At 31.5% G+C, this 16049-nt stretch overlaps 1 protein-coding gene across 1 annotated transcript; it reads left to right on the top strand.

The window, feature by feature from the left end:
- Window positions 1-3623: 3623 nt before the first annotated feature.
- Window positions 3624-14664, top strand: LOC128994998 (17-beta-hydroxysteroid dehydrogenase 13-like). The gene is made up of 8 exons (XM_054419863.1): window positions 3624-3735; window positions 6544-6748; window positions 7775-7918; window positions 9604-9789; window positions 10078-10207; window positions 11044-11164; window positions 11526-11636; window positions 14373-14664. The coding sequence occupies exons 2-8, from the start codon at window positions 6545-6547 to the stop codon at window positions 14497-14499; spliced, it is 1023 nt and encodes a 340-aa protein (XP_054275838.1). The 5' UTR covers window positions 3624-3735; window position 6544; the 3' UTR covers window positions 14500-14664.
- The last annotated feature ends 1385 nt before the right edge of the window (window positions 14665-16049 follow it).

Here is a 16049-nt window from a genome sequence, read left to right on the forward strand (position 1 = left end):
GTGTGTGTGTGAATTTGTTACAATAGCGTCATCAAAAGGAATGTACCTAGGTTTTGTTATAAGTACCATAGTTAAATCTACCGGAACCTTAAAGAATAATTTGGTAAAGGAGTAAACTAGTCAAAGAATTATTCTAAATATTTTATTTGATAAATCAAGAAAATGTTGACAACAATTTACTGTAGTGTTTCAGAGTTAAATTAAAATGTTTCTAGATGTAAAATAACATTTGAATAGAACTCTGTGTACTGCATCACGACGGTGTTTATAAATCATATAAGTACACAGTATAGCTGGGGTATTTTTAACATTAGGTATAATGGAAAGTTCCCTTTAGAAAGGAATTGTGACCTTAAAGGGCAGTTTGAAATAATGGATGGTTTTGCGCAAGGTTTCTCGTCATGAAAAACATTTTAACTTTAACGATATGGTTTATGGGGGTGTGACTTGTAGTTTTCTCAAGAGTTCATGGGTACTTTGGGATGGATTACAGTACTTGAGGATTAATTTAAATATTAAGTATATGACCTCTAGTCCCATTTAGTTTTTCTAATAACAAATGTTAAAAATAAACTACATACAGACATAATAAACTACAAACAAATCAATTAAGTTAACTTATTCTAATAAACAAACATTTAAATGCAATTACAGTACTTCAAAAGACCAAAAGGGAAAAAATTTATGTAACAGTATTGTTTGAAAATATTGTAAATCAATATTCTGACAAGAAATAAGCTTGTTCTGGAAACACAGATTGGAACATAAAAATAAAATGAACCTGCGGCATTGCAAGCGACACATACGTCCTAGCTCGCTCTCTTTATGTGTCAAAGAGATGGGTTTAGCAAATTGAATTCAACTGGGAAATGAGAACATAAATCCAAGCTGAAATAATATCAGATCGCAAGAGTGGGTTCACTCTGTCATGAATTATTGCAGCGAAATCCAGCCTCGTATGATGTTCTGCTATTGATGATTCTCTGTTGAATTTATTACAAAACACAAAACAGTATAAATGTGCCGGTATACAATATAACTAGTATACCTGTTGCTCGAAGTCAAGCAATTGCAAAGTATGAAATGCATTATTAAAACGAATAATTGTCTATGACTTGAAAAGAGTCCACTCAAAGATTATGGAAATACTCACGATGTACATAACAGTTTGATATAATCAACTTTTTTTTAAATATCTTATCATTATTCAAAAGCTGGTCTTGTTTTTCAGTGTTTTCTTCAAATATTTCCCTCTCATAGCGTATTAGGTTGTATAATGATGTGTAATTAATGATGTATAATAACGATACATTCTAAAAAAAACATTATTTCTATTTCTTCTACTTGGTGGTGTTCTATGATTTTTCTATGTTTTCATAGTTTGCAAATCAGCTCTTTCAATTATTGCTCAAGAAATGCAGCACAGTGTTAGTTCAGTTCTTTTTAGTATATCAAACTGTCCAGGCTTTCTTAGATGTTGTAGAGTTTACTAAAAAAAAGAAAATGTAATCTTTATGTAAAACTTTTCTTATACAGGGTGTCCCACGTAAGGTGTCTCAAATTGATTACGGAAAAACGGCACATTTTTTATATATTGAAAAAAACTGTACTTTTAGCATAACACAGTAAAGCTTATTTCATAACGAGTAAGAAAATTCAACCGGAGAAGGGCTAAGTGTTTATAGGAAGCACTGAGTACGGGATTAAAAATTATAGAATTTCCCCAAAAAAACTGCTGCCGTTTTGAAACGGAAAAAGATAATTAATATCTGTTTAGACCAAAATATTTGTCTATTGAATACCTTTAAAATTATGTATAACATGACATTTTACTTTTGAAAATTCCGAGATTTAAACTAATGACCCTCATTTTTTGGCACACCCTGTAAAGGGAAAAAGTTAAAAATAATTTTACTTTATTCCTTGGGGTTGATTTAGTGGAAAATAGTTTTATTTAATCCTTGTACGTTATGCCGTTTTTTCTTAATAAATTTGAGACACCTTACGTCACTTACGTGGGACACTCTGTATACAGGGTGTTTGGTAGTCAGTGTCAAATATTTTATGGCATTATTATGCACACAAATTGCTATAAAAATACACAATTTGGGTAGTTATATCTCACTCCTACTTCCGGCAACAGCCATTTTTAGAATTTTCTAAATTTCTTGACATTGCCTAATAAAATCTCATATTTCTCAACTTTTAACCTACATAATGATATTTCCAATGGCATTTTTAGAATCTTCATAAAGTTTTCTATCAAAACACCTATAATATGGTACAGCTAAACCCAATTAAAAGTTCTTAAAATTGACTCAAGTAACAAATTTTGAAAAATCTATAAAAAGGGTGCTACAACTCGCTTAAGAAAATTTTTTACCATGTCGTGTTAAAAACTGTCAAATAGTATAAACAACATCTCCACATTTTAACCTTTAAAATGATATGCAATATGTGACATGTTATGTCAGCCTAAGGGGAGAAATATAGCTTTAAATATAAAATTACTCATATTTTTCATTAACTGCAATCATTAATTACAAGAACGCATTTATTGAAAGTTTTGTGCAAAAGGTATCTGTATAATAAAGTTAACCCCAAGTAAACTTATAAAATCTAATATTTTATTACATATTTAATACTATAGTACATAGTCAAAGGGCATTAATATAGAGAATTTTATAAATGCACAAGTCAGAGGTAATTAAGATCTATATATTAATCATAATCATAATCATAATCATAATCTATATATTAATTTGAAACTGTTTTTCTTTGTCATAGCTATTATTATAGAACGGCTGGGTGTAGAAACTCGGTAGAGGTGCCTAAAGAATGGTCTTGGTCTGTAGATGAGCCATCAAAAGAGAAACATGGTAAATTTCCTCGGGGCTCTGCCCCAGTGGCCTTTAAATTCCCATCCCATGTTATTCTTATGGAGGAAAACGGGGTTTTTGTCATAGCTAATTTGAGAGACCGGCTGGGTGTATAAACTTGGTAGGGGTCTCTAAAGAAAGGTCTTGGTCTGTAGATGAGCCATCAAAAGAGGAACGAGGTAACATTATTTTAAAAATATAAGTTATTTTACAGAATAATTTTGAAATACAAGGTATTTTTTTTATATAATTGAATACAAGCAGAAACATGGAAAAGCTGCACCTTAACAGTTTTACTGACTACCAAACACCCTGTATATTAGAAATGAAATGTGTGTCTATAAATTGAATCAATTTTATAAGTACCAGTACTGTACCTATATATTTAAAAGTAAATGTTTACTGCAGCAAGAATATGTTTACCAGACCTATAATTATATAAGTGATAACTGTCTGGGTAGCCGAGTTGATGTGCTCGCTGTCAATTTTTATGGTTGCAAGTTGGATTTAGAGTTGAATCCATCTGACCTGACCCAATGTTTCACATTGTTTAGATTCAACCTTACATGTATATTATTTTATTTACTAAAACTACTCTGTTCAAATACCTTTTCCATTTTTTTGGTCTTTATTTGGTATTTCAAAAGGCCAAATCACTGGAACTATCATTATCAAAGTTACACTGATAGTTGATATCACCATGGACTTTGCTTTGATATCACTGACTTAAAGCAAACACTGCAGTTCTGAAAGTGTTCTCTATTGGTTTTGTTAAGTTTGATTTTAACTGCAGACTGCATATTATTTTATGGTGTGAGTTTATTCAACAAAAATATATTTTCCAGAGACACATAAAGTAAGTACCTAACTTAAGTTACGATACTATTTATAAACGTTATAAGTGATAAATTGACAAAAGTGCTTAAAAGAAATTTTGTTTTTTTGTCTGGTGTACTGTTTATTGAGGGGGAAAAATACTTACACAGCCTTTTGCATGCAGTGGTGTAGTCATAAAATCTCCAGGGAAAATTAGTGATAACATCAAGAAGTACAGATAATATTATTTTCGAAAATAACAGAAAGGGAATATACATATTTTTTGTCACATTATGCTTATAACATAATATTCAGAATTTTATTGTACAGTTCAAAAAAAATATCTGTACTTATACTTTTTCACTACAGTGTTTTTTAAGAGGGCACTAGTCAATTTTCTAGTATTGTGCTTAAGGCCCTCTAATTTAAGGTTAAACTTGAGGATTTGTTATGGACACAGCCAAACACTTTAACTAGACTATTAACCCAGTAACCTAACGCATTTTACCTTGCATTAAATGGGGTAGTACGTTTCTTTTTTTATGTTGTTTGTAATAGTACCGAATTTTTCCAAAAAATCCAAATTTTCGACCTCGGCGACCTTCCGGATCACCTCAAAAAAGCTTAAAAACCGGCGGAATTTCGCACTATTTTTACGATTGTCCGGTTTTGACCCTGAAGCATCACTTTTTCATACAGAACAACCACAACCATTTTTAAAGTACATTAAATTACCTATCATTTAAGACCAAAATGGTTATTACAGGCCTAATAGTTTTCAAGATATGACTCCGCAAACAACGGCTAAAATTACAAAGTTTTACATACAAAATTATAAAATCTTCCCTAAATGCTTGTATTTTAAGTTTAAAGCTATTAAATTTTGTCAAGGTTTATAAAAGAACCATAATAAGAAATAAACTAATTTTTCATCTCAAGAACAGATTGTGTTATAATTTTTCTTTAATAGAAATAAATCTATTGTATCTTTCTACATAAACACACACGTACATTGTTACAATAAATGGTTCTCGGGGATAGAACACAGGCCTGTGACGAACGGTATTTATTTAATTGTATCGCCGCGGGAGCAGGTTGGAGAACACTGAGGGCGACTGCGTCTGTGATTAGATGATACTTGTACCTTTGGACATGGACTTCTCCTGTAGGGGTATAAGTTGAAGATTGACTTGTATGACTAACTTGAGAAGTTTGGATGTGTGAACTATAATTTATAGTTTTCATTCAATTGAGACAAGGGTAATGGTGAAAATCCATGTGTAAAGAAGTGCTTTAATTCTTAATCCGACTGGTTCAGAACGCATAGCCTGTGAAACAGTTAGGGGGTCAATAGTCACCTTTATATTGCCAACAGTCACAGTATTAACATCAGAAGAAAGAGATACTATTTTATTCTTCCTTTTGTATCTGACTTATTCATATTTTTCTCATAAACGCTCAACATTGCTTCATTGCCAATATCTCTAGTCATATGACAGTTGACAGTTTCCTTCCAACAATTACACTGCTTAAGAACATCATAACATCAGTATTAGGGAGGGCGACGAAGTAACCAGTCACACAGCTTCTCTGTATTCGGTTCAACTCGCGTGACTCGTGAGGGTCTAATTTCCACATGCTGCTCAGTTGTATGTGCCTTATTATTGCAGTAAGCCTACTCCTCAACCTCAGCACTTATATTGTACAGGTAAATTATATCATTCCTACTGTCCATCGGGTGAGCACGGTGTCAGCTATACCACGGTCCCGAGTCAAACCTACATAGCTTTTCATAAGGCAAACGAGCACCTGCTCTAGTCAATATAGTCATGTCAGTCCAAACACCCGTCTAGAACTTTTCAAAACGCTCAACGAATGGCGAAGTTGGTGGTAAATATCTGGTGTTTAATGAAATCCATCTTGTTTCCTAATTTCAACATATCCTGCAGGTACAGATTTGAAAACTTGGCATAAAAGAAGTATTATGTACCATAGCAGAACGACAGCAAAGTTACAACTTGTTTTCACCGTTGCCTTTCATTCTTTATATAAATTCCTCTTGATATTATAACATTTTAGTTACAATAGATTTCTTCCATACAAAAAAAGAAAAAAACTTATAATATGTTGTTGAAATGAAATAAATTTGTTTATATTCTTATTATGGTTATTTTATAAAATTTTACCAAATTGAATACCGTAACTCAAATTGTAAAGTACAAACATTTATGGAAGATTTTATGAAACTTAAAGAGGCATATCTCTAAATGTGTTAGGCCTATAATCACCATTTTGGTATTGAATTGTGAGTAATTTAATGTAGTTTTAAAGTAATTATGGTTGTTTTAATGAAAAATAATGATAAAGTTATGCTTTAGGGTTAACGTTAGCCTAACTTAAAAAAATTTAAAACTTTTTAATTTTATCCGTTGTTTGCGGAAACATATCAAGAAAACTATTAGGCCTGTAATAGCCATTTTGGTCTTAAACGATAGGTAATTTAATGTACTTTAAAAATGATTATGGTTGTTCTGTATGAAAAAGTGATGCTTCAGGGTCAAAATCGGACAAACGTAAAAATAGTGCGAAATTCCGCCGGTTTTTAAGCTTTTTTGAGGTGATCCGGAAGGTCGCCGAGATCGAAAATTTGGATTTAGCATCTCGGTACTATTACAAACAACATAAAAAAGAAACCCACTACCCCATTTCATGCAAGGTAGACCCTGATTTTTATAACAAGGTTGGGTTATATTACCATTATTTTGAAACTAGGCTCTCCCTAAGATAGAACATATTTGTTCGTGTGTATTTGCCATGCTACCATAGTTTTAATTGTATGTTATTTTAGAATGGAGTCATCAGCAACAGAAAGCTTGAGGCTACCTTCTTTCATGCCACCAACAAACAACATACTGGTTATAAAAGACAAGCTTAACTTGGTGGTAGAACTTTTGGCTTTTTTGTTTGTAATCCTCCCCTATTACCTGTTGCTGACCGTTTATAGAAAACTATATCCACCACCTGAAAAATCTCTCCAAACAAAAAATGTTATCGTAAGTACTTACTTGATTTAGTATAGGAAATGAAGCTATTACCGTAGGTCTCATGATTGGTTGGGTGACCAAAGTGGTTATAATACTAGTAGTGCTCACCTAGCAATCAAAAGATCGCCGGTTCGATACTGAGAAGAGTAAGTAGCTTTTTTATGGTTTGAAACTGGACCCAGCTGTTCCTGGTCTTTAAATAAATGATCCTGGAGCTAATGAAACAGCTGATCTTAGACAGTATCAAAGTTACAAAGATCACTTACGCCATTCTACACTTACCCTTTACTTCACCCTTCACTCATATTTGGGTTAAGATATGCAACCCATCTCAAATGATTGATAGTTGATAAGATCTGGATCCGGACTTTTATTTTTTCGCTTTAATGTCCCCAGATGCCAACAAATTTCAATGATGAATTTCCCATGTGACAAATTTCATTAAAATCGGATTATTTTTACTTGAGCTATCATGCTAACAGACACACATATAGTAAATGAATATCAATTTGAATAGATGGTGTTTTTGCCTTCTTGGGATATAAAAACGGACAAAACCTGTAAATCGGTCCCGGGTTAGAGTCTTTTCCTGAGACCTACGGTAATAGATTATTATCTAAGGGAAATTTGCTTACACTTTAAATTTAAAATTGAATATAGAGAAAAAGGATAGACTCAAAATTGAGAATAAGTAAACATTTCTAGTTTATTGTGTTCAGATGTATTTTAAATTTTAACCAAATGTTCATACTGAAATAGAAATTTCACAAAAACAAAAAAACACATTATTAATTTCCTGTAGCAGGAAATATAAGCACTCATTAAATTTAATGTTATTTGAATAGGAAATAAATCTGACATTCTTAAAGGATACGGGTAGGCATATTTTAGTAGGAATCTAATCAGGCAAAAAGAAATTTGCTTAGTTCGCAGGTTTGCTATTTTTTTTGGTTAAGTATTCTTTATATTTGAGTTTTGTATTTGAAGTTTCAATCGGTTAGAGTTTGTAAGGAGACAAAACTTTGTGATTGACAGGTAACAGGGGCAGGCCATGGCCTTGGGAGGGGACTCGCCCTGAGGCTGGCACGGGAGGGAGCCAAGGTGGCAGTGGTCGACGTAGACGGCATCTCTGCAGCTCAGACTGCCAGGGATATTGTGGAAACTGGAGGAGTGGCCAGGGTAATTCTTTGTGGATTTTGGAACTTATAATCAGCAAGAAATTGTGTGTCGATTCCAGGTGAGTCGGTGGCTCATTTAACGGACTTCGGGCCCAAGGAAGCGATGTCGTTTCCTTAATTATATATGTGTCCGTGAACACGATAACTCGGGTAATTTTTGTCCGATTTTGATGAAATTTGGTTAAAAGGTGTAAGGCGAGATAAACTTGAATGAGTTCACGAACCAGCATGATCGTACTATAGGAACGGGATTTTACGGGGGGTTTTATGGGTTAAAAATGTGTTTTTTCTCATTTTTGACCCTCAAAACACAAAATTTCCCAATTTCTCTTTAGACCTTTAAAGAGCTTAAAAAACAAATAATTTAGTATATCAAAGTGTTTCTGGTAACGGAGAAAATTTAAAGAATTGTAAATTTAACATCTCCATGTTATTCTTATGGAGAATATTGTAAAATGTTGTATAATAGTTTGCTTGTTAATGGTTATATTTTGATAAAACTTGGCAAATTTATTTATTTTATACTAACCTATCAATATTTTACTAAAATACACTCTTATTTAGTTTCTTTGTAGCAGCGAACCTAGGTACTCGTTAAACCTTGTGTTATTCAAATAGATTTAATAGAAAATCAATTAAGACAAATTTAAATTCACTTAGTCGGCAGGTTTCCTGTGGCGGTGGTATTTTTTCTTTTTCCTAGGTTAAAGATCTTTTCCACACTATTCTGTTTTCATTGACTTTCCACCCATGGATTTAGTCCAGAAAACAGCTGTTTGCCTCATGCTTGATAAATAGGATTTTATTACTTACATTACTGTACAGTAACGATTGAACACCAGCTGATAATTAATTATTGTTGCTTATTAAACACCCCAGAGGCCTATTACTTATATTTTGTAAACACAAGTCATAATCAACGTGACAACATTTACATTAAACATTAAACTAATTACATAAAATAACAAATAATTGTATACTAGGCAGACTAGTATTCTAAATTTCTAAATGGCAGTGAGTGATGCTCCTAATGAAAACATAACCTCTCTCAGAGAAGTTGTGATTGTCAAGTCCTTAGGTTGTTCAGCATTTATTATATTTTTATTGCTAGTTTAGATTAGTGGCAGAAAATTTCACATGTCACTCTCCAAAATTTATTTACCGTACACGTATGGTAATCCCATAAGACAAAGTCACCTATTTTCAGACTAGTAACGTCTGAGATACTATTACTACTTTAATATTATTTGAACTATTAATAACACTTTTAGTTTGGATACCGTAGCTTTTGAAAGTTTTGCTGGTGTATTAATCAATAACTTTGGCATTTCTTCAAACTAAATAATTATTTTTATATCACAATACTCAGCACATTTAACTAGGATAAATAATGAAAATAATAGATAACTTTACTATTAACACTTTTTCAGAGAGTATTTGGACAACCCAATTAGTGTTCATTGCTAAAATATGCTTAACTTACAAGTCAAAGGACTTGTTTTTATAAACAATTTGTCCATTGTCCATGTCTAATCGTGAATTTTACTGTTAAAGACTTGATTTTTCAGTTGAATTTTTTAGTTAGTATTACCATACAAATTAATCAATTTAAAATTTGATTCAACTCAATAATACAAACACAAATAGCCTAGGTTACTTTAAAAAAAGCCATTCTATTTGTTTCAGTCATATGTTACTAATGTAGCAAAAATAGAGGAGATTCGCAAGCTGCATGTGAATGTTGTCAGAGATCTCGGACCTGTGGACTTACTGATCAACAATGCAGGTCTTCTTTACACAGCAAGTATTAAGGACTCGTCAGAAGCTGAGATTAGGACTGTCATGGATGTTAACCTACTCAGCCACTTTTGGGTGAGCTCAACTTTCTTTTTGTTTATCACTATTTGATATCATAGAATCACAGAATGTACATAATCTAGACAGAATTGTAAGTTATGTGTTGTATCTTAATCTTGGCGCTCGTCTATGCACTGTTTTTTTGTTTTATGACAATAAATGATCTCAAATCTTTGTACAGAGATGCTATACATTTTTATTTTTTAATGCTGCCACTATAAAGTATTTTTTCAAAAGGAATTAATCTACGATTGAAAGGGGATTGTTGTGATAGCATAATTTTGAAAATTTAACTTTTTATAGATTGCTCAAGAATATCTTACAGAAATGAAAAGTCGCAATTCAGGCCATATTGTTGCCATCAGTTCTATGGCAGCCATTGCATCGGTTGCAAATGGTTCTGCTTACTCTGCAAGCAAATGGGGTGTCTGCGGTGAGTGCCATTAAATGGATTATTCTCAACAATGTTTTTGTATTTATAAATCCCAATGCAGTAACAATCTTTGGGTTGCTTAGTCAATTATACATGTTAGAATTGTATGTGAAATATTTGGTTTTACATTTACGAGTATTTGCAGGTCCTTGAAAAGTTTCTTTAATGTTGAACTACACAAACTATGATCACTCATACAGTAAAGCATGTTGGCTTATGTTGATGAGTGTTAAATTAATGGGATTGCTATATAAAGTTAAATTCTACTATTTAACTTTTGAATTTTCTAGAACTAGAGTAAAACGTTACGACAAAGAGATAATCGTAATAGTGCCAACATAATGATTCATTATGATATGTAAAAATGGAAAAGTAAATTGGTCCCGGGTTTAGATCTTTCGGTGCCGCCTACGGTAACAGCTTCTCCCCAGTGAAGTAATATTGTTAGGGAGGTCAAATTCTGGAATCCATTAATCGAGAAACCAAAATTATATTAGGGTTTAAATGACTGCTGTAAATGAGTATATCTATAATAAGTTCTCTGTTATAAAAATACAAACTCTTTTTAACCGCTATAGGGATAGCAATAAACAGCTACAAAGCAATGAACTTTGTAGTTGTTCAGTTTCATCCAATGAATATTTTTTTTGGCAGACTTAAAGCAATCAGAAGGTATGGAAAACCACATAATACAACAATAATTCTTGTGACATTGTGCTGCTATTTTCTATGGTAAAAGTAATTAATTTAGAACATGTGAGCTTTTCAAGTATTACCGTAAGCTACAAATCCAACAATAAAATGTATCTTGAACATTTCAATTTGATTATTTTCAGGGTTTATGGAGGTTTTGAGAGCTGAACTGAACCAAAATCAAAAAAACAATGTAAAAACTACAACAATATTGCCATACTTCATCAATACTAGTGAGCAATATGTCAACAGATGGGATATCAGGTATAACCAATCCTACACAGTAATCAGATAAGATTAGATTTTTTTCAATTTTCAAAGATTGTTAAAATTAGTGTTAATAATGTGCACTGCTGATACCAATTATGTTACTAAGAAAAGCTGTTTATGATAATAGCAAAAAAAACTATGTAAAATGTTCAACTAAAGATCACATTCCAAGAAAATTTTCCAATTCAGGGAATATTGAGCGCAAATTGTGCCTATATATAAATAAACAACCCCTTCATCTGTACTATATGTATGGTAAATTAAAGTTTCAAACTGTCCTAATGAACATACCATAGATGAATAATATTTCTAATCGTCTAGAACTAATTAAAATAACCAGTTCATTTTAACACAGGTTGCCACCCCTGTCTATAGATGAAGTAGTGGAGGAGATCGTCACAGCAGTGAAGAGGGAGGAGGTCTTGCTGTCCATCCCCAGACACATGTATTACACCTCTCTAATCAAGTAAGAACTGCTGTAGCTTAATCCTTAATTTGGCATACCATTAACTTGTTATGATTATTTGTTTATATTATACGTAACTTTATATTTATATTATTAGCTACAATTTTATAATCAGCATGGATGAATGAATTAAGTGTTTTATTGCATAAAAAACAGTCATCTCAGAAAAAATAAAATAAATAACTGTGACAACGTACTTCTGAAACAAAATAAAACAATTCACAGCTTCTGGACATATTATTGAAAGACAACCTTTATGTTTTAGGAAAGTAAATTTCATGATTAGTATCGCAGTATTTATTGTTGCATTAATACTATTAACAATTTTGCGTAAAGAACTTGTCACCCTTAGCTACAGTAAACAAGAATGACAGACTCGCAAGAAGTGCCTAAACAACTACAGTCAAAAGATGGTTTGTTAAATTCTTAATGATATTTCTTTTTCTTTGTACCAATTGCTCAAAATGTACTACTTACAAACACTCAATAGTTTTCTTTTTTCGTTATTTATGTTCTATTTCCGATTATTTCAGTCCATTCCTCTCCAATTATTAAACTTAAGTTACACAAATTATGGTATTTTAATTCTTTTTAAGATTTGTATATAATTCTCCTTTCATTAAAATAAAAACAATGATTACGTTTTCCTCATACTGCAGCAAAAACAGTTTAACGGATTGTAGTTAATTGTTGCCTTATTAAATAGTTTTGAAAAAAAATGATAGTATAATGTACACAAACAAAATTGTAATAGACAAAACAATAATTTAACTCTTTTATGAATTAGCTTCTAGTTTCCATTAGCAAATTAAATTGAAAACAAGCTATATGAAAAGTATTTCAGTTTGGTAACATTTTTTTCAAATAATGGTAAAATATGACAAAAAATATAATTCATCACACTGGCAAAAAGTGTCTATAACAAAAGAGTCACTACAAGTCCTAGTGATGAAATATACTATTAATAATTGATGTCACCATATTATAAACTTATGAAAAAATCTTCTTACCTATGTTAAAAATTGTAGAACAAAATAGATCGTTGGAGTTATTGGCAAAACCTGATTCTGAGTAAATTACTTTTCCCACCTGCTTCTACACGTAGGCTCAGTATATCAGTTAATTACTGAAACAGCCACTCTTTCACTACATTATATGTAATAAAATACCCCCGCCGCAGCAAACATGCCGACTAAGCGAATTTCCATTTGTCTGAATTGATTTTCAGTCAAATATATTTTAATAACATTAGGTTTAACGATTACCTAGGTTTGCTGCTACAAGGAAACTAATAAAGTGTGTTTTTGAGTAAAATATTGATAGCTTAGTACAAAATAAATAAATTTGCCAAGTTTGATCAAAATATATCCATAATTAAGCAAACTACAACATTTAACAATATTCTCCATAAGAATAACATGGGAATTTTAAATTTTCTCCGTTACTAATAACTGAACAAAAATACTTTTATATACTAAATTATTTGTTTTTTTAAGCTCTTTAAAAAGGTCTAAAGAGAAATTGGGAAATTTTGTGTTTTGAGGGTCAAAAGTGAGAAAAACCAATTTTTACCCCATAAAACCCCCCGTAAAGCCCCATTCCCATGGTCCGATCATGCTGGTTCGCGAACTCATTCAAGTTTATCCCGCTTTACACCTTTAAACCAAATTTCATCAAAATCGGACAAAAATTACTCAAGTTATCGCGTTCACGGACGTATATATATATATCTATATAAATATATATATATATATATATATACATATATATATATATATACATATATAAAAATTTGAACGAATGGTGTTTTTGGCCTCTGGGGACATCAAAATGAAAAAGTAAATCGGTCCCGGGTCTAGGTCTTACCGTGCCACCTACGGTAATAGCTACTTCCCTATAGGGAAATTCGCTAAAAGATGAATTAGTATTGGTATCATACTCAGGTAAAATGAATCACACAATTAATAGTATTATAAATAATTTTAAATTTGATTTTAAATAGTAAGGTATATATAACATTTCTATTAGAATTAGCAATAAATTTACATAAAATTCAATATACCAGTGCAATAAAAAATATCACAGTTCTTGATATTCACAGTATTTAATGAGTTTATTTATTTTACACAATTATATTTCCTGGAACATGTACCAATAGGTAAAATGTTTTTGTCATACTGCAGCAAAAACAGCCTTTTTTAATGCATGCTTAGTGGGTCATAAGTAGCATTTTTACTCTCTAGGGAGTAAAAAGTGTTTTAGCCCCTAGGGAGTAAAAATCAGCTGTTGTCAACTCAGTAAATAATCGCATGTATTGAAAGTAAGTAACGATTGTTTAATCGATTTGTAGCTTATTGTTGCCTTATTGCAAATAATTCGACATATTAATAGTACAATGTACACTAACACAATCGTAAGAGACGAAACGATTGAATTACTTACTAAAAAGCTGCTAGTTTCCATTAGCAAAATAAATTGAAAACAAGTTTAAAAGTAGTTTGGAGACGTTATCTTTGAATGAAAACTATTTAGGTTTTTGTAACATAGTTTGTTCAAATAATGTTGCAATTTGACAAAAAATATAGTTCATCACACTGGAAAAATGTGTTGTTTCAACCTCACTCTTTTTCCGACCTAGGCTTCGCCTCAATTGTAAACCTTAGCTCGGGTCGAAAAGAGTCACTGTATAGTTATGAAATATACCATTAGTTTAATTTGTGTTTTTTCTGTTTGTAGATTACTCCCAGTTGATATAGGAGATTATTTCTTTTCTATCTTATATTGCAAACTCAAACCACCGTCTGAAGAGGAAAAACTAACTGATCGTACACATAACTTAATTTCTGAGCAAATAACAAACTAGCAATTAAAAGAGTAACATTGTTGAAAAGTGTAATAATTTGATTAGTTCAATCTGGACGTATAAAGGTTGTTTTTTAGTGCTACTTTAAATTAAAATGTTGTAAAGAGGAAATATCAGTATTAAGATAATTATACATAACTTAAATAAACTGGTATATTGTCTGTTTGTTGGGTTTTTCAATATTTTAATTACCCTCTCTCTCTCTTTCAACAAATGTCAGAGTTGATATAATTTAAATTGTGTATTTTACAACTAAACACTGCAAAAATGTAGTGGTTATTTTGTTTTAACTGTTGATTTTTAATCATTTGAACAGTATATAGCTAAAAAATTTCAAACATTTTATTATTTACCAACTAAATAGATAATATATTTTTTTATTGCAATGGTAATATTTTTCGTCATACTGCAGAAAACAGCAGTTTTTAATGCATGCGTTCATGCGGGTCTAAAGTAGCATTTTTACTCTATATGGAGTAAAAATCAGCTGTGGTCAACTCAGTTGTAGATTTCGATTGTAAACAATCGCTCGTTTGAAAGTGTGTAGCCTATCGATTGTTTAATAATTGATTGTAGCTTATTCTTGCCTTACTGTAAATAGTTCAACATATCGATAGTACAATGTACACTAACACAATCGTAATAGACGAAACGATTGAATCACTTTACTAAAGAGCTGCTTATTTCCAATAGCAAAATAAATTGAATACAAGTTAGAAGACATTTTGAGAGGTCATTTAAATGAAAACTATTTTAGTTTAGTTTGTTCAAATAATAGTGGAATATGGTGAAAAATATAGTTCATCACACGGGTAAAAATTGGTTTTTCAACCCTCGCTCATTTTTTGACCTCAGCTTCTCCTCGATCTTAAATCTTGATTTGGGGTAGAAAAGAGTCACTTTAGGCCCTAGTGATGAATCTTCTACTGTACTTACAATTATGAAAATATTTTATAAAACGTTTTTGTACGTTTCTGTACGTTTTTGTACTGTAACTAAATTGATTCCAATGGTAATGCTCAATTCCATTTTATAAATCAGACACATAATTATGTATTTGGGGGAAATGCTGTAATAAAGATGAATAAAAATGAAAGCTATAATTTGTTTATCCTTATAAGTACAATATCTGATAGGGATATACATCTCAAAGGATATTGTAAAGTACCCATCTCAAGAGATCACATAGTTCAAGTACGAGATGTAAAGTCAGCAGAGCTACAAAGCGTTGATGGAGTGGTGCAGTGGTGTATTCTAGTGAAGGCTGTTACAATGTAAATGTGTGCTAATATCATTCACCTCACTGCCTGGGCTTTATACCTATTAACCTTAGTTGTTCTCTGTACTACTGTACTGTAGGTCTGTATTCAACTATTGTACAAGACGGTAACTGATTGTAATAAAAATTTGAGGAGTTTTTTGATGAATTAATGAAATAGATTAGTCTTTCAGACGATACTACATGTTAGTTCTCTCTTTGCTTCAATGAACTTGAGTAAACAGAAAAATGTACTGTAAAAATGGCATTATACAATTATTATTGTTATGTG

Source organism: Macrosteles quadrilineatus, unplaced genomic scaffold (genome assembly GCF_028750875.1).
Source record: "Macrosteles quadrilineatus isolate MER2022 unplaced genomic scaffold, UCM_ALF_1.0 Scaffold_5__1_contigs__length_97177068, whole genome shotgun sequence".
Taxonomy (NCBI): domain Eukaryota; kingdom Metazoa; phylum Arthropoda; class Insecta; order Hemiptera; family Cicadellidae; genus Macrosteles; species Macrosteles quadrilineatus.

Excerpts from the sequence above, each read along its gene's own strand:
- LOC128994998 (XM_054419863.1), top strand. The coding sequence starts at position 6,545 with ATGGAGTCATCAGCAACAGAAAGCTTGAGGCTACCTTCTTTCATGCCA. Across the intron at positions 10,208-11,043 it reads AAGCAAATGGGGTGTCTGCG|GGTTTATGGAGGTTTTGAGA; the intron begins GTGAGTGCCATT and ends GATTATTTTCAG. Across the intron at positions 11,165-11,525 it reads GTCAACAGATGGGATATCAG|GTTGCCACCCCTGTCTATAG; the intron begins GTATAACCAATC and ends ATTTTAACACAG.